The sequence below is a fragment of the Cheilinus undulatus genome, linkage group 11 (assembly GCF_018320785.1).
Source record: "Cheilinus undulatus linkage group 11, ASM1832078v1, whole genome shotgun sequence".
Lineage (NCBI taxonomy): Eukaryota > Metazoa > Chordata > Actinopteri > Labriformes > Labridae > Cheilinus > Cheilinus undulatus.
Window position 1 is genome coordinate 38,823,447 of NC_054875.1, and position 23,749 is coordinate 38,847,195.

Sequence of the window (23,749 nt, forward strand, 5' to 3'; positions counted from 1 at the left end):
AAAGAGCAAATAAAGAAAAATAATCCATATGTTTCGGCTATTTCAATGCATCTGGGATCCTGTGAGTTCATTTGATGTTGCTAGAGCAGCTGCAAGGAAGCACGTGATGAAAAACTACATTACCCATAATCCCACAGTCTGCTTAAGACTGAATTCATCCATGGCTCTATCCAGCCGACGCCGGCTTCGAGGTCGCAGGATCCCCATGGAAACGGAATGCGGGAAAATAATGTCGTCCCGTTCGGACAGGTACATGACGCTATGAGTTTTTTTCACTCGTGTTGAAATTATTTATGGGAATTTTTATTTTTCAACAGCAGCGTCCTGCTACATGCAACGATTAGCTAACCACAATGACTTCCCCTCTCATACTCCCCAAACAGCATCAATACCTGACAGGTTTCGTGACCTATTTTATTAGGTTGTTTAGATGAACACTCGCTCTAAACATATATGTAAGACTGTACAATACAATGAAAAATTAGCGGCTGTGGAATGAGATAAAGCGTTGATTAAATGGAGCTTATCATAAGTAGGTGAGCTGCATATTGACACAGTTGTGCGTCACTGGCTGCGTAACGCACAATCAAAATGTTACATATCAGAAATTAGCTTCAAATACTATTATTTTACGCCTGTGGCAAACATTTTTACCTGTGTCTGTCGGCAGTATTATTCCATTTCTTTAGTTCTTCGATATTATAAAAAAAAGCTTTAAAAATATCTGCTATATTAAAATACAAGTCGGTTAAAATAAAGCACTCGCACAAAACATGCTTAAAAGCATATTTAATGATCTATTACTTGATTTAAGACAGATCTGTATGAGCTAAAAACATCCAGTCTGCCATAAATAAGACATTTTGATCTCAAGGAAAACTGGCAAATTACTCAAATGAAAGTACAGCAAATATTACAAGCATTCATTCTGCTGAATAATAACCAGCTTGTTGATGAATTACTATGTATGAACACTATAAAGAATGTAAGGTTGCACAGATGCCACAATTTTCCAAACCAAGTAGAAGTACAAGTACTTCTATTTGGCTTTTCACAAATCAAGAGCACATGTGAGTCAGTGTTATTATATTTAACTAAACCTAACTGAATAACTCAAACTAGAAGATAAAAATAATTGTAGTTAACTGAAACTAAATAAAAAACTAAGCTTTATGCGATAAAATGAAAACTAACTAAAACTTAATTATGTGCAGACAAAACTAATTAAAATAAAATAATATTAGAGACAAATTCTCCTTAGTTTTAGTCTTTGCCAGCAGCAGACTGACTGACATGTAAACCTAATCCTGGAGAGTGTAAGGTGGCCTGATTTGATTTAAGAAGACTTAACACAATGGTTAACTTTAGGTGTTAAGTGTTAGACAAACATCCAAATTGAATACGTAAAAGGAAAAGTGAAGAGCCCTTTTTCGGATCAGGCCCCTGACAAGTATCCCATATTGCTGAAAAAAACTAAAACTAACTCTAAAACATAGAATAGAATAGAATAGAAACTGAAATGTAAAAGACAAGGTAAAAACTAAATAAAAACAAAAACTAATGAAAAATCCAAAACTATTATAACCTCACTATGAGTACTGAGTATATGAGTTCTGTACTTTTGTTGTCATCTTTATGTTACATTATCACTAAATGTAGACCTCCAACTTTGACAACATATGATGACAGAATAACATGATGCTTTAAAGTGACACGGCAGTGTTTTATGAGTACAAGTACTCGGGCTTGGTATCAGCTCCAATACCAAATACTGATATTGGTACCGGTGCATCCCTAAAGAAATAAAACAACACACACTGAAAGTATTTTGTCATACAACCTACTGTAACCCATATTTTCATGACATGTCTGCACAATAAAAAATACATTTTAATGACTGTAAGATTGAATATGATATGAGCTTAGTTAAATATTTTTACTTAAATTATAGTGAAATCAAAGTTTTAAAGTATCATACTAAGCTAAAGTGAAAGTACTTAAAATTTATTTTCTGAAATTTTTAGTTGGACTTGGTAAATGGTCATTCTCAAATGCTACATCTGTTTTAGTGGCAAGGGCTGGGGGGATATAGAAAAACCTTATCTTGGTATTTTGAATAGTGAATGGAGAATCAGAGTGTGTGTATATATATATATATATACACACACACACACTTCTGAGTCAAATACTAAGGGGCCAAATGTCAAACAGGCACTTGTATTAACAGCCAGTTGCAGTTTCAACATGCGGAAGAACTACATTGAAATTAACTTGGCTAAGAGAGTCACCACTGAAACTTTAACACCTTTATTAACACCTTTACAGTAAGATGTTCTTGATCCTTGATAACCCCAGTTGTACAGTTATAACATACAAGCCTCTCCTCTTTTCTCCTCTTGTGGGAAAAAAAAAATAAAAAATTGGTCCTTGAATGAAATGATAATTCTCTATTTAACTGGTTTCAAATTTCTGTGACATTACACTCTAAAGAGAAGTCAATGGTCTCAGTTGGCCAGTTTTATACTTATTTCTTTGCTCTTTTGCCTATGCTTTAATGATGAAATACTTTTTGTAAGGATATATAGAGCATATATATATCGATTTACCATGGGTAGCCCTGTTGATTTAGAGAAGAGATTTATTATTTGACAGAAGATGTAACCTGTTGTATAAATTGATGTTTTCGTGCTCAAACACAAGACAAAGTGTTGGCATTGTTGGAGTGTTACATCAATGAAACTAATGAAAGATAAACTAGCATAGGTATCTGCAAATGGCTAAATTGGTATTGTAGATATTATTGGCATCAGCCCTGATTTTTACGCTTGATGCATCTCTAATTTCTGGCCCTTTACTTCCCAGATGACTGTTATTTACCCAGACACATCGTATATGTAAACATCGACAATAGTGAAGCGACTAAAAAAACTATCCAAGTGCTGTTTTACATGACAAAAACTTACAGTTTAGATTAATATCAGATTTCTACAGTTTTCAAGTGATGTAAACGTGTTGATTTGAGGATGTGAAGAATTAAAATGCCTAGTGCTGCAGCTCCACAAAGTGGTTAAAGCTAGCCGGTACTGTCCTAAGGTCTTTTGCCCTCCAAGCCTTTGCGCCAGTCACATGACTGAAAGCTACGAATAAGCTTAGTACTGGCAGTGGACCTCTCTGTAAGCAATCTTTTTCAATCAAATCAATATTGCACTCATCAATGGCCAGATGAATGAGTAGGAATGTGTGTTGTTAACAGAGCATCTACTATATCATTCTGAATATTCTTGTCTTGCCTTATAGCTCCTTTGAAAATATACCAACGTATTTTAAAAACTAAATTTAATGCCCAGCCCTATCAGCTACATTATTTCTAATGAAAGCATTTCTCTAGGTGTAAAATTTTTGAATTTTGGACTCATGGTTGGACTAAATGCCACCTCTGAAGGCTCTGTGAATCTGTCACTGACATGCTTTCCTGGATCCATAACAGCGCCGCAGGAGGCAGCGATTTAAGTGAGCTTGGTGCTGAAGCGTTTGTGCACTCAGTGAGGTCTGTGGTGTAACGTCTCTGTAACTTTGTGTGCATCAGATCAGTGAACTGAGAGGAAGGATCAGCAAAAGACGTCCGCCCTGTCCTGCTTTTGCATGCAGGTGCCTCTATTAATACCAGCCAAGCAGCTCTGTGCTGGCACTGTTGCAGTGATCCTCTTAGTGTCTAGCACACACAGAGAAAGGAGCACACATGGACAGCAACATGCAGCGATGACAAGCAGTCAGTGAGTGGAGACAATCAAACCTGTAATTTACACACAACTTTAATCAGTATTCTTTTGGGGAGGTTACCACAGAAACAGGCGAGCTGGAGGGTCGCAGGCTGTCGTCTGAAGCAGACATGACTCTGCTGGACTGTGCAGGAGCCAGAATCTCAGGCTGCTGGTCCCTGAGGTCTGACCGCAGGTGAGATCTGAATGTTTGTGTTGTTTTCTTTCAGTGCAGGCTTCAAGCTTGTTTTCTTCTCCTTCCATGGTGTGCTCACAGACACACCATGAATGTGTGCCAGCTTTAAATAGTCTCCAAACAGGGGTTGTAGAGAGGTCAGTCAGAGGAAGTGCAGGATGTAGGTTAGTTTGGATTTTGATGTGTGAGGATCTTCTGAACTATGTCATTACTTACGCATTTGAAAGTACCTCAGTGCTTGAATATGCAAAACATTCATTAGCTCTATCCTGAATTAGAGTTTGTGTGCATAAAATAAGTTGCTCATTATGTAAGAAACCAGCAGAGCTCCTCATTTGATTACTAATTACTGCCAGTGGGAATGCAGGAGTCCTTAAATGTAGCATCAGGGAGTATGACGTAAAAGCTTAGCTGACTTTTAGTTGGTCCGTAGTAAACAGTGATGCTGGGACTAATCTTAATTAAAGTGATGTAACCTCTGATGTGTCTGGAAAGAGCTTGGAGACAGTATAGGCAGTGGTGGGACTTATCACTGTAAACATCCCATGACTGTCCTGTAAAAAAAGACTAATTACAGAGGAAAAAGCCTCTGTTAGCTTGTGAAGTGCCTAATGATGTACAGTGTTGTGCATGCGTTTTAGGCATGCAAGGCACCAAGGATTTGCATTGCTGTTGACTTGCTTCAACCTGGGTCTGGAGAGGAGAGTGGGCGGCCAGAGTCAAGCACAACACGTCATCATGTGTGTTGCTTAGTTGCCAAGGTCAAGCTCAACTGCATCTCTTTTGTTCAGGCTTTCTCCTGGTAATATGCTTAGAGAACGCTGGTGTTTTTTGGGCCTTTGGGACATCCACAGCACAACCAGGGGCTCATGGCAACCCTGCTACCTGCCTGGATGGAAGCCTAGGCCATGCTTACTTGTCACATCCACCCCTTACAGCGTCCAATGCTGTAAAGGTGTGGACTTTGTTATTTTTTTTCATAAGATTATTTTCCCATGCACCTAGTAATATTCAAAGGAATCCAGAGCACGACTGGGGTTGTGTCAGTGCACCCTTCCATCCAGTGGTGCCCTCAGGCAGGTTTCCTGGCCACATCTATGCCTTACTTCAGCTTCTTACTTTGGCTAAACATGCTAAAAGTTCTGCACAGTGTTGTATAACTGGCTGCACAGGGGTGCAGTGGTTTTGGCTGTCCCAGCAAGAAGGTCCCACAGTTTGAATCCCTGTCAGACAGGGCCTTTCTGTGTGGAGTTTTTATGTTCTTCCTGCCTATGAGTAGGATCTCCCCTCTAGCTACCTTCCACCATTGAAAAACATGCTTATGAGGCTAACAGGTATCCAAAAATGCCCACAGATATGAGTGTGGATGCTTGTCTGACTCTTTTTGTCTGCCCTGTGATTGACTGGTGACCACTCTAGGGTGCACCCTGCCTCTGTTTAATTACAGCTGGGATCAGCTCCAGCCCCACAGGATTGGGAATGGGATGAGAGTTATTAATAATGGATGGATGGATACACAGTATAACTGCTTGTACTTTCATGCACAACATACATATATAGTTTTATCAAAGTTTATCATGGGTAGTTGGTATTGATGGAGTGAATCTTCTCTGTTTCAAAATTGAATTTAAGAGCTAAAACTAATAGTATTTTAAAGCTCCTTTGAGTAGTTTTTCATGGTTAAGTAACAGACTGAAATAGTCATTGATGCCTTGTTAAAACCCACTGAAGCAAAAGAGATTTTCAGTGAAAGGACTGACCATTTCTCCGTTGTAATCTTTAATTCCCAAGCTGGCGCCATGGGGTAGGTGTCAGAAAAGAGGATTAACATAAAATTGAAAAAACTGCTTTGTTTGCACTCCGCACAACACAGTATAGAGATACATGTGACTTTTAAAGGAAGCAGGATGGGATTCAGTCATGTGCTGGACAAGATTGGCAAAGAAATGAGATCCACTGCACATAGAGGGTGCTAAAATAGATAACACAGTTATGTAAGCACTCAGGGCTGATACTCAAAAACTTCCAAGAGCACCTAGGTTTACAAAAAGTTGTTAATTTCATGTCTTCCAATATTACTGTTTGTTGTCTCTTCATTGCTTCCAAGATATAGGCTATGGACCATAATATAGCATGGTATTGAGCTCTTTTCTTCTGCATATTTTTTTTCTTTTTGCTTTTTCATGAGTTATTGGTGCCTACTGCTTGACCTGTCGACTCCTGTATTTGCATGACAGTAGCTGATGGAAACATGCATACATTTTTATTTTCTTTTGCAGAATTTATTATTTAATTCCAATTGTGCAGTACATTTGAATAGAAATCCAACTACAAACAAAAAAACCCTACAGGAGCTTTCATCATTATTCAGTTTCTGAGACTTAAGATAAGAAAAAGCTGTTAATCATCAGTAGCCAGACACCAAACATGATGTCTTACAATGAATCTGAAGTATAAAGAAACATATCATGAAACTAGTCATGTAAGTTGAAGTAGCTGGGAGTACAAAACAGGTGGTTTTGACCTCTATGGCCCAGCGTTCAACAACAAAACACTTCACAGTATGTTTTTGTAAGTGCACTAAGTGTTCTCCTCTTGCTCAGCAGGATTTTTAGGATTACTTAAATTGTACCTTTGAACTTGTTTGGTTCTCTACTTCAGCACTGTTTGACACACAGACCTCACTCTGTCATTAAGAAATAGTTCAAATGTCTTTAGTTTGACTTCAGTTACGGCAGACTTAAAATCTATGCAGTCTAGAGACAGCCATATTATTTATAATTGTAATTTTTTTCATGCATGATTTTGAAAGCTTTTTTATAGATCTTATTACATACAAAATTTGCCTTACTGAATTTTGTAGTGCTTCTTTAGATACTTGAGTCTTGTAAAGTAATATATATATATATATATATATATATATATATATATATATATATATATATATTGACATGAAGTAATCTTTCCTGGCCTTCATCTAACTTTAAATTCATGCTTTTTAGAGGCCGACTATGAATAGGATGAAGTAAAGGAGCAAATAGTCTCAAATTATAACCTTGTCCTTCATAAAGTTGACAGTTTTTGTAAGAAATTTCTTTGATCAAAAAAGGATAGCTAAATGTTTAAATTATAACCAGTCATTTTTAGGTCATTTAATGTTATTTTCATCTTATTTTACATTAAAAATAGAATCATTAACCATCAGTATTGAGAAGAGCAATATATCTGGGTACTTTGCCCAAACAGTGCTGGCTTTGTTCCTTTCTTTTTCTGGGTGAAAACATTCCATCTGAAATGTTTGGATCATGGTAGGAATTTTTTCAAATAGAAAAGACAGCGTCCTTAACGATCTAAAATCTTGAATATAAAAACCATAATGTTCGATAGTTCTTAGGAGACCAAATCCAGTGGCCAGTGAATTGATCATAAAAATGACTTTTCAGACCAGGGAACATTAAGGAAAAATTAACAAAAATAAAGTTGATCATTGGTGACTCTCCAATAAACTGAAGAGTCCCATCTTATGACTGGGGATGTCATAAACGCACATCACACACCTTAGTGTGTACATAACCATGTCAAATGTGTTGGAATGTAACATTTAAATGTGACTACATTACTGAATCTGTGGAGAATCTGTTAACAGGAAGCAGGCTGTTTCTCTTGCTGTCACAGAGTGATCACTTCGTATTTGAAGAACACATTGTAAATTGTGTTTTTTAAATAGTTTGAAGTACAAAATGCAGTGCAATAGTGTTTAAGCCCTTTACGACCACTGTTCTATCCACCACTATTCTGTACTGGGCCTTGTTGATGGGGGTGTGGTCACTCTGGAGAGCAGGAAGTGATGTTGGACTGCTCTTATCAATGGAATTTAAGTCTGACTAAAAAAAGAAAATAATCAGTTTGACAAAATGAGGTTTAATGCCAGTTTATGCAGGACACAGAGGTCATATGCTCAGCTGCAATCTTTCCCAGGTCTCACGACCAATCACAGTTCATTCTCCCAACACGATGCCCCATTTAAATATGACAACCTTCTCAATAATCCCTGCTGCAAAAGTACCGATAACACCACTCTGCTGCTGGCAAAGCTTCGCCTCCTCCACCCCAGCCTCCTCCTTTCTATCCATTTTGTAATAGATGGTTAAATGTGTAATGAGAATGTTCCTGACTGAGACATATTTATGCTAAATTCCATTTAACAACATACCTGAAGCTTCTAACCATAATTCTTGGCCTTTATCAGTGATTGGGAGTTAACTTAGTGTGCCTCTGTGGTTGTAGACAGTGAGATGTACAGAAACTCATAGAACTAGTACCACCATCTGAAGATTACTTGCCTCTAAGGTACTAGACAGTGAGCACAGTGGTGAGTAAAGAAAAAGGGATGGGATGGTTTCAGTGGTAGTGTGATTTGTTGAAATCTTACAAGAAAGGACTGAACAAAGGCCCTATGAACTAAATCTTTAACCTCAAAAATGTTGTCACCCCATCCTTAAATCAGAGTGGACAATCAGGCAAAGTCGGAAGAAAATCCTTCCAAATGTTTTTGAGGTACAGTGCTTAACAAATTTATTAGACCACCACTCAAAGTAAGGTTTATGCCACAGCTGCCCTAAATTAACAGCATTGGTAATTACCAAAATCATTTTTATGTTTCTTCAATGGTTAATTTACCAATATGCTCTTTAACCCAAATTATATTTTTAATGCTAAAATATCATTATTGTTCTTATCCATGAATTTTCAAGTTTACTGATTTACAAAAAACTGAAAAAAATAGTAAAGCACATTATTATTTCTTGATTAATATGTCAAATTCTAGTTATTTACTTGCATTCCTGAACAGAAAAATGAGTTTTAGTGGTTGAATGTTATGCTTGATTAATTTCTGACTTCTCAGAGAAGCCCAGTGAGCTGACTCAAATTTGGGTGAATTCAGTTTGAAATTCTTCATTCCTGTTCAAAATGGTAAAACGTGGAGAGCTCACTGAAAATGAAAGAGTCCACATTAAAGCACTTCATGATTCTGGATAGTCTCTGAGACAAATATGACAGGTGGTCTAATAAATTTGTGAAGCACTGTATCTCATTCAAAAAACTGCCTGGATAGACGGACTGAAAGACAACTAAAAACATTATGCCTCCAGCCTCTGCTATTGCCAGTACAGAGGTGTATAAAGCTTGTTGCTTACCTTTGAAAAATTAATTTTAGTCCAAACTGCTCACAAGATCTTGCACCCTATATGGTTAAGATATCTGGACTTAAACTGTTGTCTAAAGAGTTATATATTCTAAAGTGATTACATCTTATTTACATGGGATTCTTATAGCTCATATTAAGCTTGTGCAGCTGAAGTGTAAGAATTGCAGTTCATTATTGCTGTCAGACTGTGTCGAGAGGATAAAACCCACCTGACTGTCTGTCTTTGCGTTCATGTTGTAACCTGCCTTTCTGTGTGCTCTTGTTCTTTCAGTGGGAGCGGGGAGGACTCGTTGGACCGGCTCCTGCCCCCCACCGGTGCCCCTCGCAGGAAGAGCACTACTTCGCTGAGTAAAACAGAGCCTCCTCTGCTCCGCACGGGCACGCGCACCATCTACACTGCCGGTCGACCCCCGTGGTACGATGAGCACGGAGCTCAGTCTAAAGAGGCCTTCGTCATTGGTACAACTTCCTCTTATAATGATGGGTTTTACTCCTCATCACCATTTTCATGTCAAATTGTTGCTTTAAGCATCACAATCTGTTCCTTTGTCCTGCTCTGTCTTATTTTACCCATAAACACTTTAATGCAATCGCACATGCATACCGCCAGACAACATTAGACACACTCTAAAACACACACATAATGGCACTTTGAATGGCTGTGTGGATCTGCAGGGCTGTGTGGGGGCAGTGCTTCAGGGAAGACCACTGTGGCCAATAAGATCATCGAGGCTCTGGATGTGCCGTGGGTGGTGCTGCTGTCGATGGACTCTTTCTACAAGGTGAGAGAGTCATGTAATGTTGTGGGTTTTTGTTTTTGTCTTATTTTTTTCTGTTTACACCAACTATTTGTCTGATCGCTGAAGGAGAAATAATCATGTTTTGTTTCTTTTTCACTCCTCAAACAAGTCTCAGCAGTCCTTCTACTGCTGTCAGAATTTAAATTAATCACCTGTTTGTTGTGCAATTTAGATCACAGCTGCCAAACACAGTCTAGATATTTTGTGCATAAAATATTCGAGGGAACACAAACACCTACAGATACATTTTAGACAGGAGCTGATTGATTTTAAGGATTTCAAAAGGATAAAATGAAATCATATTTTTACAGATCCTTTTCATAAATTCTGTCATCAGTATGCTGCTCAGTGTGATGTATGTAAATCTGCATAGGTACACTCAGCTACTACCTTTTTTAGGCAAACCCATTCGACTGCTCATTAAGACAAATATCTAATCAGCCAATCACATGGCAGCAACCGGTGCAATTAGTCATGCAGACATGGTTATGACCATGTGTTTAATTTCAAATCGAGCATCAGAATGAAGAATAAATGTGATGTAAGTGACTTTGAACTTGCCGTGATTGTTCATGACAGACCAGCTGTTCTGAGTAGTTCACAAACTGCTGATCTATTGGGATTTTCACCCACAGCCATCTCGGGGGTTTAGAGAATAATTTCAGAAAGAGGAAATATCCAGTAAGTGGCAGTTCTCTGAGTCAAAATGTCTTGTTAAAGCCAGAGGTCAGAGAAGGTGACCACAAACAGTAACTTTAACTGCCCCTCATTAGAACTGTGGTGGCTAAAAAGAATCTCTGAACGTACAGTGCATCAAAAATGCATCAAATCTTGGAAGGCTTTCTGCAAGATTTTGGAGTGTTTCTGTGGGAATTTGTGCCCATTCATTCTGTAGAGCATTTATGAGGTCAGGCACTGATGTTAGACAAGAAGGCCTGGCTCACAATCTCCATTCCAGTTCATTCCAATCAGGAATTGGATGGTCAGTCGAGTTCTTCCACACTGAACCAATCAAACTCTGTCTTTATAGTTCTTGCTTTGTGCACCTGGGCACAGCCATGTTGGAATAGAAAATGGCCTTCCCCAAACTGTTGTTACAAAGTTGGAAGCATAGCATTGCCCCAAATGTGTTGGTATGCTGAAGAATTAAGATTGCACTTCACTGGAGATAAAGAGCCTAGGCCAAACCCTGAAAAACAGCCCCATACCATTATCCCTCCACCACCAAACTTCACAGTTTTAATTATGCAGTCTGGCAGGTAATGTTCTCCCAGCATCCACCAAACCCAGACTCACCCATGATTCGTCACTCTGCAGAGCATGTTTCCACTGCTCTACAGTCCAGTGTCGGTGTGCTTTACATCCCCTTCGTCCAGCACTTGGCATTGGACTTGGTGATGTCAGGCTGGCATGCAGCTGCTCAGTCACTGTAACCTGTTGCATCCCCTTGCACAGTTTTTGTGCTTACATTAATGCCAGTGGAAGTAGGAACTCTTCAGCCATGGAATCAGTAGAGCATTGGAGACTTTTAGGCACCATGCACCTTAGCAGTCGTTGACCCCACTCTGTGAATTTGCTTGGTCTTCCTTCGTGGCTGAGTTGCTGTTAACAGCACTTACAGCTGACTGTGGAATATCAAGCAGGGATGAAATTTCATGAACCTCTCATTGCAAAGTTGGCATCCATCACAGCACCACGCATGAAGTCACTGAGTTTTCATTTAGTATCACAAATGTTTGAAAATGGAGACTGCATGACTAGGTGCCTGATTTTATACACCTGTGACAACAGGTCTGATTGAAACACCTGAGTTCCTTAATTAACAGGTGTGGACAGATACTTTTGTCCAGATAGTCTATGTAGGACAATCCATACATTGGGATTTGACTTATGTATTCTTTTTTTAAGTGAAGCAGTTTGTGTTTTTTTTTTTTTTTTTTTCTCAATGCTGTATTGAAAAAAAAGTTAGAAATAAGTCACACTAAGAGCTTTTTGTCAGGGATGCACAATATTAACGGTCTGGTATCAGTATCAGCTGATATTAGCTTAAAAAGGCAAATAGCGGTATCAGCAGATATAAAAATTTCTGCTGATATTTACATCTGATATTTTGCCTGTGTATTTCAGCATATATTGACTGTAAATTTTGTCCACATATACTTATAAATTAGTGGAGTTTTAGTCTGAACCAACAGACCTATGTCAGGTGAGGTCTTTTTCTTTATCTATCCTCATTCTTTAAACTTGAAAGTGTTTTTTAAGGACTAAAAATTGTTTCCTTGGTCATCCTTGAACCTTAAAGTGTCCAAAAGAACTGAAATTTTTTGTCCGGAAAGGGAATTAAAATATCGGTATCGATATCAGCCGGAATGAATCTGTAAGTATCGGCATATTGGATATCGGCAAAAATCCAATATCATGCATACCTGCTTTTTGTAATACCTTGTAAGTTACAGTTCTGTTACAGCTACCTTTAACATTTTTCCTTGGTTAAAAGGAATTCTGATTATGGTCACAATTGGTCCCTAGTGAATTATTTTTTTCCATTTCTCACACCAGTAGGGTTGTCATGATACCACATATTTTAAATTTTGCCAGATTCTGGTAAAAATCAAGCGATTCTTCTACTTGTGTCAAAGTGGCGACAAAAGTTTAAGTCCTAGACATCCGCTAGTGGGTAGTAACCAATATATTTAAGTAACTAAAAATTGATGAAATAAATTGAAATAAATGCCTATATCCACTGGCAACGTCAGGTGTTTGCTTGCCATTTTTTCCTCTCTTCTGCACCTGTCTTGTGATACATCTTTACTTTCTGGTATCAAAAAATAGCAGAGTTTTATAAGTGTTGACACTGAAACACTAACAGGGACATAAACCCCATGAATTTGTTAAAATTATGAAAATTCACATGCAACACTATGATCGATTAAAGTCAAGTTGGAAAAGAAGCTGAAGCATATGACTTCTTATTCTTTACTTTGTTTTTTTTACATTTTATATGCCAACATTTTTATTTACCAGCTTTAAGACACTGGCAGGCTGCAGCATTTATTAGTCTATGGACAAAGTTGGGCTAGCTGTTCCCCCTGATTCAGGACTCTGTTATGCTAAGTGCGTTTCAGATTTAGCTTTTTATATTTCACACAGACATGAAATCATTATCCTCAGTTTTAACAACTCAGTATCCTGTAAACACTTGAGCTTTTATCGTCTGTGTTTACAGGATTTATCACCTGAAGAGCAAGCTTTGGCAGCAAACAACGACTACAACTTTGATCACCCTGGAGCTTTTGACTTTGAGCTGCTGGTGGCCACTCTGAGGAAACTGAAGCAGGGAAAGAGTGTGAAGATCCCGGTGTACGACTTCACCACGCACAAGAGACAGAAAGACTGGGTGAGCTGAGCAGGATTGTTGTCTTGTTTCTGCAGAAAAATTGTCAGTGAAGATTTTCATAAAGCCTTTAACTGTTTAAAGATGAAATACTGATCCTGTGATTTGAAAGGGAGGAGTTGTCAGGATGCATTCAGTTCTTCTTTGGGTTTATTTTCCAATGCTGTGAATTTATTCAAGACATGAATAAAATAATTCTGTCTGCAGCTATAAACTTAAAGAAGCTGAATTCACCATCCAAAAGAATTTCTGCTTTTGAAGTCTCTTGTGTTTGCTTCCTTTATGCAGAAAAATGTGTATGGTGCCAGCGTGATCATATTTGAAGGAATTATGTCTTTTGCAGACAAAGAGCTCCTTCAGGTGAGCCTGTACTGTATGTTTTCTTTTCCTTTCTTTTGAAGCATTCCTGAGTGAAGGAGAGCAATCGTCTTTAGGAGTAGTAGATGTTTGAGCAGCTGCTCAGCTTAAGTGAATAATTTTCTGGGTGTTTGCTTTTTCTACCTGCAGCTCCTGGATATGAAAATCTTTGTGGACACAGATTCAGACATCAGGCTCGTCCGGCGGCTTCGCAGGGACATCACCGAGCGCGGGCGGGACATCGAAGGCGTCATCAAGCAGTATAATAAGTTTGTGAAGCCGGCCTTTGAGCAGTACATCGAGCCCACCATGAGGCTAGCTGATATTGTGGTGCCCAGAGGTGACACAGACTCTTCACTTCTAGAAAACCTAAACTTTAACATCTCAACACTATTGAGTGATGTCCATAATTTAACTGTTCTCTATTTTTCCTTCCAAGGTGGTGGAAATATGGTGGCAATTGACTTGATAGTTCAACATGTTCACAGCCAGCTGGAAGAGGTACAACACTGATTTTATAAAGGAAGATGGCGCCATCATGTGGTCAAAAATAGTAGCATACTGACAGAAAATGATTATTTCATCTATTGGCAGAATCAGAGTCAGGGTTTTTTTTTTGCCTGAATAACAATTACAATAACAATTTGGTGTTTTGTTACAAAAACAACCATATAAAAGTAAAATAAAGACGTGAAATGCTATAATTATAATAAAAATAATAATATTTATATAGCACCTTTAAAAACTAATGTTTACTAGGTGCTTCAACAGACATAACAAAGATAGGAACTAAGAGAATAATCAACAACTGGGCCAAACAGAGAAACCTTAGATTAGTTTTCACATATTGTCGTCATTTTATATTTTGTGGTGTCTGGTCTGGGATTCCCCTGACCTTCCATGAGCCTACATGGAAAGCATCAAAAGACTGAGGCAGGGAGAGAAGCAGCAGGACAAAAGAAGCAGATCATAACAGAAGCCATGGGAGGAAATGCATCCATTTTATTTCAACTTTCTTCCTCTGACATGTACATTTTATTGTTTTCTAAAGATGTAAAAAAAGTATTGCATTTTCATGGCAAAACAGGTATTGTCATGCCAAATAGCAAGATAAATAGGTTGAGTTCACAAGAAAACAACCCAAATTTGGATGTGTGTCCGCTCAGGGCTTCCGTACATCATAAACTTTTGGCCACAATTCTAATTTTCCAAGCACTGATCTGAGACCCTCTGAAAACAGCCATGTGTCCAGCTTTTGGGTCCCGGTCCACAAGTTCAGATCTGCTGTTTTTAAGTTTTAACTATAGATAGAAAAATGATAGATTAAGTATCAGGGTAAGGCTGGTCACACCACTGGATTTTGAGCCCGATTTGTGGCAAGACTTGCCTCCCCTGACAATTGTGGGGGTGTATCCCGAGAGGAGCTTAGTCACAAACAGTTATTTGTCTGAATAATCTGCATGTGTGTGGTGTCAACTCAGTTATTTTTCTGCTGCACATCGCGTCCTAGCATCCCAGACCCTAAATTGTAGATATCAAATGTGTTTGATATTGACAGCTCTAGGTCATAGTGCCTCTGACGGAGCACCCACAGCAACCAATGACAGCAAGCAGACGGGATAGCGTCACCAGCTGTACGCACTTTCACTGCTCACAAACATAAACACAACTGTAGCTTCATTCCAGCCAGGATTTCACCCTGAGTCTCTCCCTTGTTTTATGATTTTTGCTGCACCTGTAACACATGCCAGGGCAGCCTGTCATGGAGGGACAACAAGAGGGTATTGACAGACATCTATGTTTGTTTGTTTGTTTTTTCTGAAGTCACGTAATCACGCAAGGTTGCTGGAAGGTCGGCAGGTGTGTGGTCTGCAGTGATCTGACAGTCTGACTGAATTTTCTAGTGAATGCGTTCAGAGGATTAAAGATAAAAAATTGTTTGAAATTGTCCTCATGTCTGTGGTCTCAATATTATTAAAATCGTTTCAGATTTAAGTTAGCAGTAATGGCGTTACTGACAGAAGAATCACTTGTACAGACACAATAAAGTTTGCCCTGCTGGCTTTAGAAATCATTTGTTCTGCTGTGAAAATAAAACTTTACTTTTAGAGATTTGCATCTTCAAGAGGGTTTTTATTCACTTGATCCTTACTCTATCCACATTTTCTTTCTCTGACCTTTTTTATGCAGCGTGAGCTCAGTGTCAGGTATGCTAACATGTACTCTACCTTCTCTGGCTCTATTCCCTTTATATATTTGAAGAGTTGGTGTTACTGTCTACTGACTTTTTATTTGTTCTGTGACTCTAAAACGTTTAACCTGAACCTCTCTCAGGGCGCTCCTGGCCTCGGCTCAGCAGAATCAGCCGCTGCCTCAGACGCTCAGCGTGTTGGAGAGCACGCCGCAGGTCAGAGGCCTGCACACCATTATCAGGTACTTCTCTAATCTATAGTACCACTATGAGTCCTTGTGACAGTGTGTAAGATAGTCATGTTTTTTATCTGTTCTGTTTCTGTGATGCAGGAATAAAGACACCAGCAGAGATGAGTTTATCTTCTACTCAAAGAGATTAATGCGACTTCTCATCGAACATGCACTAACATTCCTACCATCTCAGGTGGGTGGTTTTAACAATGTAGTGAATGTTTAAATGGCTGTATTTTATATTTTTAATAATGGGTCCTTTTTATGCCAGTGGGGGTCCCCAGTACTAGCAAAACCCACAGTAAAGTATCACCTGACCCCACAGTTGCCTTAAAGTGTATGAATTCAGCATCTTTACAGCATAATGTTCTTTTACTGTTTGGTTCACTCTCACTGCTGCAATCTTCATACTTTTTTTATAAGTACAAAAGAATCAGTCAACCAAACTTAATTTTCATAACACCTTTCAGACAAATCCAATTGCAAGATGCTTTACAGGAGACTAAGCTCTGCGAGACATTTAAAAAGGATTTAGAGACTAAACTTATTAAGAGAAGTAAGTGCATGTATGCAATAAAATAACAGTAAAACAAAACATCAATTATTGGAATATAAGAGTCAAGAAAATAAAAGGCAAACTAATGAAATTAAGCATTAATAAAGGCATGAAACATAAGAAGTGAGAGTGCATTATTATCATTGAAAAATAGCAATACATTTATAAATAAAATAGACACCGATATAGTACGCAATGCACACAGATGCATCTAGATAAAGAGGTTAGATATTTCAATGTCAGTAGGAGCTGCACAGTTGTGCATGGGTTATTGCTGTGGCCTCATAGCAAAAAGGTTCCCCGTCTGAATCTCCATTGAACAGGGCCTGGGTTCTTTCCAAGGTGTACCCCACCTCTTGACCAGTTATAGCCAAGATCGGCTTCAGCCCCCTGCAACAGGATGAGTTGTATAGATCAGGGGTTCTCAACTGGTTGAGCCCAAGGACCCACTATCAGCTCCTTAATGAAAAATTGCAGCCCAAATTTCTGATATATTTCAACCTGAAATAGTAAGAATGTTTCTGGTTCGCTTCCCGGTCAGGGCCTTTCTTCAGCATGTTCTCCCCATGCATGCGTGGGATCTCTCTGGGTATTCCAGCTTTCTCCCACCAAAGACATGCTCTCCATGATTGACTAGCAACCAGTCCAGGGTGTACCCCGCCTCTCGGCTAATGACAGCTGGGATAGACTCCAGCCCCCCGCAACCCCAAATGGGATAAGCTGTATAGAAAATAGATGGATGGAAATGGACCTAATAAAGTTGAAAAAGTGGTAAATCAGAGACACGGGACAAAATTTGCATGTTTTGAAGGGTCGGATGGACTTTTGGGGGCAATTTTTGTTGAACATATTTGAGACCCACTGAAAAGGGCTCAGCGACCCAACAGTTTAGAGACACTGGTATAGATCCTTGCGTCCCAACCTGGGGTCCAGAACCCACTATGTCAGTGTCAAAGATCTCAGGGGGGTCAGCTCTGAAGTTGTCAAACACTAATTGCATATTTATACAAAGGTTTTACACTGAGCATAAATCATGTAGACCCATTTTCTTAGGGTTTATCCATGAAATTACAAAGATTGATTTATTTTACAGCAATATATCACCCTTTTTTATCAGTAGAGCTCTGTTTTTCTTTGATAAAAGTAGGGGGCTCCAAGGAGAAATATCAGGAACCCCTGGTATATCATATAGATCGAGCGTTTCCAAACTTTTTTCCATTGAGGGCAGCATATTGAAATATATAAGGATGGTGGGGCCACTTTCAACTACTGCACTTTGAGGATATTAAAGTTAGTAAGATCTGTACTTTGCTTTACCTGATTAATAAACAGACTTTATTCTTTATTTTTATATACAGTGTTTAGACACCTCTTAGCTGCAGTTTATCTTCATAAATACTTGGAAACTAATGTGCAGGGACAGAAATGAGACTCGTTAGGCATAATTGTAATAATCAGACAATGAATGTTTTCACATTGCTAGTTTTGTCACAGTTATTGTTGCATAATCACAAAGCTGAGAAAAATAACAGGCACTCTTTTAAGCATGTCATTATTGGTGTATTCAAGTGCCAAATAACTTTATGACTTAATTCATCCTTGTCCTTTTCCTCTATTGTTTGCTTGTTTCTTCTCTCACGTATATCTAAAGAAAAAGCTTTTAAGCAGCTAACTCCAAATATCACTTGTCATGGTTCTGATGTTTCAACAAGAAGAGTTTTCTTCACAGCTACAGCTTTGAACAAAGGACCTGACAGAAAATAAATGTGACTTAATTATGACAAAACCATGGTGACTCAGGGAAAGTTCAAGTCTAGCAAGTGGCTTTTTTATACCACACATACATCAAACCAAACTGCTGTTTTCCTTAGAGTTAATTATGAATATTTTCTTTAAAAACCATTGGAACTAAAGATAATTGAAGAGTAATGCATACAGAAGAAACAAAGTAACAGTTTTTTAGGTGCATTGTTTTTACTACAACCAAGTACATCTATATTTTGTTGCATGTTTTTCTCATGTTTACCAAAAATGCTCCTGATGGCGATCGTCCAGGCCTGCACCAGGGTCATGCCCCATCTCTCCTGGTATCCTCCTGACTAACTCCTCCATGATGCATGCTGCTGCCCACAAGGCCTGGTCAGACCCACCGGGTCCTGGGTACCCAGTATGCAGTGAACTGGATCAGACCTGGAACAGTGCACCAGGTGTCTGTAGAAGTGCAGCTGCCGCTCCCGTATCCAGCATCCCTGCTCTCCTGAGCGTGTTAGCATGAGACACATGGTCCGGCCAGTGATACCCATGCCAGTTCACTTCTTGTGATTTATTCTTTTTATTTGTTAGTTTTCCTTTAAATAGCTCAACTAAACATGCTGCCTAGAGGTAGACTCTTCCATACTGTTGTTGCCCAGAGTAAAAGAAAAAAAAAGCCAGCTCACTAACTTCTTTCCTCCTGTGTATCTATTGGAGAGGTTTGTTCTTTTAATATTAAATTGTTTTGTTACGTCTGTCCTTATGTTTCTCCTTACAGCCGTGTGTGGTTCAGACTCCGCAGGGCCACGAGTATGAGGGCCGCTCTCACAGCGGTAAAGGGGTCAGTGATGCTGTTTTATGAGTTTTAAAAAGTTAAACTTCAGTGTGTCTTTGTGGATTTTTGGATGTCACAATCCTGCTCTGCCTTGTCTCCACAGATCACCGGTGTGTCAGTCCTCCGGGCGGGAGAGACCATGGAGCCCGCCCTAAGAGCCGTGTGCAAAGACGTCCGCATCGGGAAGATTCTGATCCAAACCAACCTCGACTCAGGAGAACCAGAGGTAAAATTAGACCGTTATGAAAAACGTATCATTTATGCTACATGTGTTACATTTTTAAAAACTTGAATCTAAAAATCACATCAATGACAAGATAAAAATGTTTTGAGTCTTTTTTTCTTCTTTCTTCCACATGATGTGTGTCTCCGTGGTAACTACCCTTCCTGCTTTTGTAACCATGGTAACCTGTCTCCTCCTCTCCGGCCTTGCCAGCTGCATTACCTGCGTCTGCCCAAAGACATCAGCGAAGATCATGTCATCCTAATGGACAGCACGGTCTCCACCGGAGCGGCTGCCATGATGGCCGTACGAGTCCTTTTGGTGGGTGCAGACAAACAACATTGTTCTTATGTTAGACAATAACACAACGATAGCACGCCTCTTTTCTCATGTGTTTAGAAATAACCTGCACGGATTCACTGATGGATATATTTCATTCTGATCAGCTTAGATTAGTCTTTTATTTACTCTGAAGTATTTTTGCAAAGGAAAATCTCAAGCATTTCCTCCTCTTTCTGCTTAAAAATTAGGACTTTTTTCCTTAATTGTGAGATAACATAAAACAAGGAGCATACAAACAATAAAGGTGATGGTAACATATGGGGGATGAAAGAAAGCTGAGATGTAACTTTGTTAGAGAAAACCGAGAGAAACAAATTGATAAAATTATTTTTTTTTAAATCAATGGATCTTAGTGGGAAATGTTTTATGGGATTTGGAATGGACTGCACAAACAGAGCGTAATATTTGCAGGAGACAGAAAAAATCTGAATGAGCAATATAAACAAGAAATCTAAATAAGGGACATTTGATTAAAATTATAGGACTGTTTACCTTTAAATAGAAATATCCTGATGATGATTTGATGACCACTGAAATGTTTTTTTTTTTGTGTAGGATCACGAGGTTCAGGAGGATAAGATCGTGTTGGTGTCTCTGTTGATGGCCGAGCTCGGCGTTCACTCTGTCGCCTACGCCTTCCCGAAGGTCAAAATCATCACCACTGCTGTGGACAAGAGTCTGGATGATTTCTTACATGTAATTCCTGGAATTGGTAAGTCCCAACATCCACACTCCTCTACAACTGCACTGTAAAAATACAAATGTACTGGTGTTTACTCTCTTCATGTCTCTCAATGAAGAATTTATACACAAGTGTCTGCCTGTAGTGGGTCTATAGTGTCTTTACTGAGACGTCAGTGGCTTTGGCTGTGCTATTTTAGTTTGCCCATTGTCCTTGCAGGAGTTAAAAGATAAAAATATTTCTGTTTTAAGTTGACAGGCTTCATTTCATAGCTCAGTAGATTCTAATTTTACTCTAGTGTCACTCAAAGCATGAAGAAAGAGCTGCTCTCGATCCTCTTCAACTAAACAGCATGCACATCAGTTGAACCAGTCTGCCGTTAATATTTACGGACATAATATTAATTTAGCAAACATTATGATGAATATCACTGTTTTTGTTTAGTTAATTAAGGCCATCAGTGACACCGAATTCACCTGACTAATCCAGATAGATAAATATCTTATTTCAAGAAATGAGAAGCAGAAAATAAGGCCTGCCAATCAGCAAATATTTACTAAAGTTTCTTGAATTAAGAGAAAGATATTGTTTTATGAAAAAGCTAATGTTGGTAAATGTGGCTTATAATAAGTATACAGAGATTAGTACTATGAGCATGAATCACATAAATCTTATTAACTAGGGTCCATAATTAGGGCATGATTTGGTTGTTTTTTTAGTCGCATTAATGTCATGCTTTATTGTCCCTGTCAGCAGACTTTGGTAAAGCCACTGCAGTGTCTCCCCACAGCCACAGTGATGAAAAATAAGTCCACAACTATTATACTTACTTAATATCTCCTTTTGCTTTAAAAACCTCACAGAAAGCTCAGTGGACATTTGGTATAAAATTATTTAATGTTACATTATTTCAGTATCCAAACAGGAAGTCAATTACCCTTCTTTCAAGACTGTACAAAACAAATAACATAAAATGAAACATAACCCAGTTTTAAATGTAAAACAGTTGAATTTCAAAATGTTACGGAAGAGTGAGATTAACTGCAGTGAACAAACTAAATTCTGAGACTAATCACAAATTAAAATTTTAATTATTGACAGCCCTGAAGGATATCACTTTGACTAGAAATAGGCTAAGACAAATACAAACGGATGGCTATGCCTAGCAATGCAACTAAAGTCTAACTACAAAAAAAGTAGCCAGAAATATATATGTTAATACCTTTATTTTAACTATTAGAGAAGGGTTATAAACCCCTAGACAAAGATGTTAGGTCCCCATTTTTTAGAATGTCAAAGAAAACCTGTTTTAGGTAATCAACTTGACATTTTAGTATCTTTAAATTGGGGGAATAACTCCCATACAGGGAATAACTTTGAAAGATTTTTATTTTAAATGTGTTTATTTGATTCACTGTTTCTTTTCAAATACTTTTATTTTTAAAAAAATATGCATTGTTTTATTGGTAACTCAAACTTAAAATAAAAATTTTGTACTTTTTTATTAGATAAAGTAATAAAATACAGGATTTTCTGTATATTTATAATCAAATAATTAAAGGAAAATAACCATATAATTAATAAATTTATAATTCTCTTGTCTTTGTTAGACCTTGTATTACATTGTCTCATAACATATCATATCATCTCACCTTGTCTAGTATCCTCATTGTTTCATATCATGAGTGCTGTGTGTGAGGGGCAGCTGCTATCAAAAGGAAGGTGGGGGGCTCAATCCCCAGGTCTTGCAGTAACATGCTGAAGTGTCTGAAGGCTCCCCTAGGCAAGACCTTGAACCCCATACTGCTCCAACTGCTGGGTCATGTGAATGTGTATCAATAGGTTTAGCTAACACTGATGGAAGTAGCATCAGCGTGTGAATGTGGTATAAATGGGTGTGAATGGGTAAGTGCATTGAAGCTACTAGAAAAGTGCCATACAAGCAGCCAATTTCCACTGTTGTGTTTTTTTTTTTTTTTTCAGGGGACTTCGGGGATCGGTACTTTGGGACAGATGGGTCCGACAGCTGGAGTGACGATGACCAGGAGGAGCCGTCATACTGACACAAACATGTGTGAGCCTATGTGAAAGAAACTTGAAAACTTGTGTTAAAGTGCATCCTCCCAATAAGGCACAGACCAGCAGAAACAGAAACTGTGATTATCCCTCCTTTTTGTACTTTAGGTAAAATTTTATAGTCTTATACAACAGATGAGTCACAGTCAGAGTGTACACATGAGGGATATTTGGCTGTATTTACAGTAGAGTGTTGATTTCAACAGAAGGTATGAGAAGGTAGAGGTAAACAGTGCCATCACCTCTGAGGTACAATAATATAAAGGTAATATTATTTAAACAGCCATTAAATGAGTTTATTTAGGACTGCACCAGCTGTTCATTAATCCTCTTTATGACTACCAAAGACTTTATTTATTTTTTTATTTGTTTGTTTACTTATTTACATAAAGAAGTTGGGAGTCAATGCTTGTCACATTAAGAAATCTCCTCCATTAGTCATACCATTGCAAACATAAAAAAACATAACAAACGCAATTTTTTCCATTAGAGTTAACTGCTGCACTAGGTTCTTATTTTACTTGGGCTAAATAATCCTGTACTGTTAACAGGGGCATTGCTAACTGGTATTTAGCATGTGATGTTGAATATGTTCAGACAAAGTCAAGTATGTATGAGGGCTAAACTCTGTAAAAAAGTCTTGCACAGAATACAAAAAAGTGGTGGTATGATAATATTATTAGCTTTGCAGCTAATTTCAGCTATTTCACAGGTTTCAGATCAACAAGATGAGGATAATTTGTAAAGCAGAAAGTCAAGAAATCACCAAGCCTCTGAAATCTATCACCAAGTGGCTACAAAATAGTGTAAAACTGTTGTTCTTACACATTATAATTATCTATTGCATTACTGGGCCAGAGAACGGTGGGACAATGCGTTATATCTACTTCTTCTTTGGCTCTTTGCCATCCATACTGTATTTGTTTAAATGTCATAAAGGTTGTCAAATTAAACCGTTTTTCCATTTCAACAGCTGTGCGGCTAATGTGGCTGAGCTAGAACCACGTTCTGATGGTTGTAGACCTTCCTAAGGTTTACAGTAGAAGTACAGTGGTAGGTAAGGATGAGGCTGGGATGGTTTTTGACCTTGACCTTATTCATCCATAACGTATTCAGTTCATCCTCAGAGTGGACATTTGTGCAAA

At 38.4% G+C, this 23,749-nt stretch overlaps 1 protein-coding gene across 1 annotated transcript; it reads left to right on the forward strand.

The window, feature by feature from the left end:
* Positions 1-160: 160 nt before the first annotated feature.
* On the forward strand, positions 161-22,834 carry uckl1a (uridine-cytidine kinase 1-like 1a). The gene is made up of 15 exons (XM_041799432.1): positions 161-249; positions 9,435-9,622; positions 9,839-9,945; positions 13,190-13,360; positions 13,646-13,717; positions 13,865-14,054; positions 14,154-14,215; positions 15,905-15,921; positions 16,049-16,147; positions 16,238-16,331; positions 19,225-19,287; positions 19,385-19,507; positions 19,718-19,825; positions 20,402-20,558; positions 22,512-22,834. The coding sequence occupies exons 1-15, from the start codon at positions 161-163 to the stop codon at positions 22,589-22,591; spliced, it is 1,620 nt and encodes a 539-aa protein (XP_041655366.1). The 3' UTR covers positions 22,592-22,834.
* Positions 22,835-23,749: the final 915 nt, after the last annotated feature.

What these genes read in the sequence shown, in the direction of transcription:
- uckl1a (XM_041799432.1), top strand. Translation starts at nt 161, where the DNA reads ATGGCTCTATCCAGCCGACGCCGGCTTCGAGGTCGCAGGATCCCCATG. An exon ending in GCTCTCACAGCGGTAAAGGG is followed by an intron (nt 19,288 to 19,384) that starts GTCAGTGATGCT and finishes TTGTCTCCACAG; the next exon opens with ATCACCGGTGTGTCAGTCCT. An exon ending in ACATGTAATTCCTGGAATTG is followed by an intron (nt 20,559 to 22,511) that starts GTAAGTCCCAAC and finishes TTTTTTTTTCAG; the next exon opens with GGGACTTCGGGGATCGGTAC.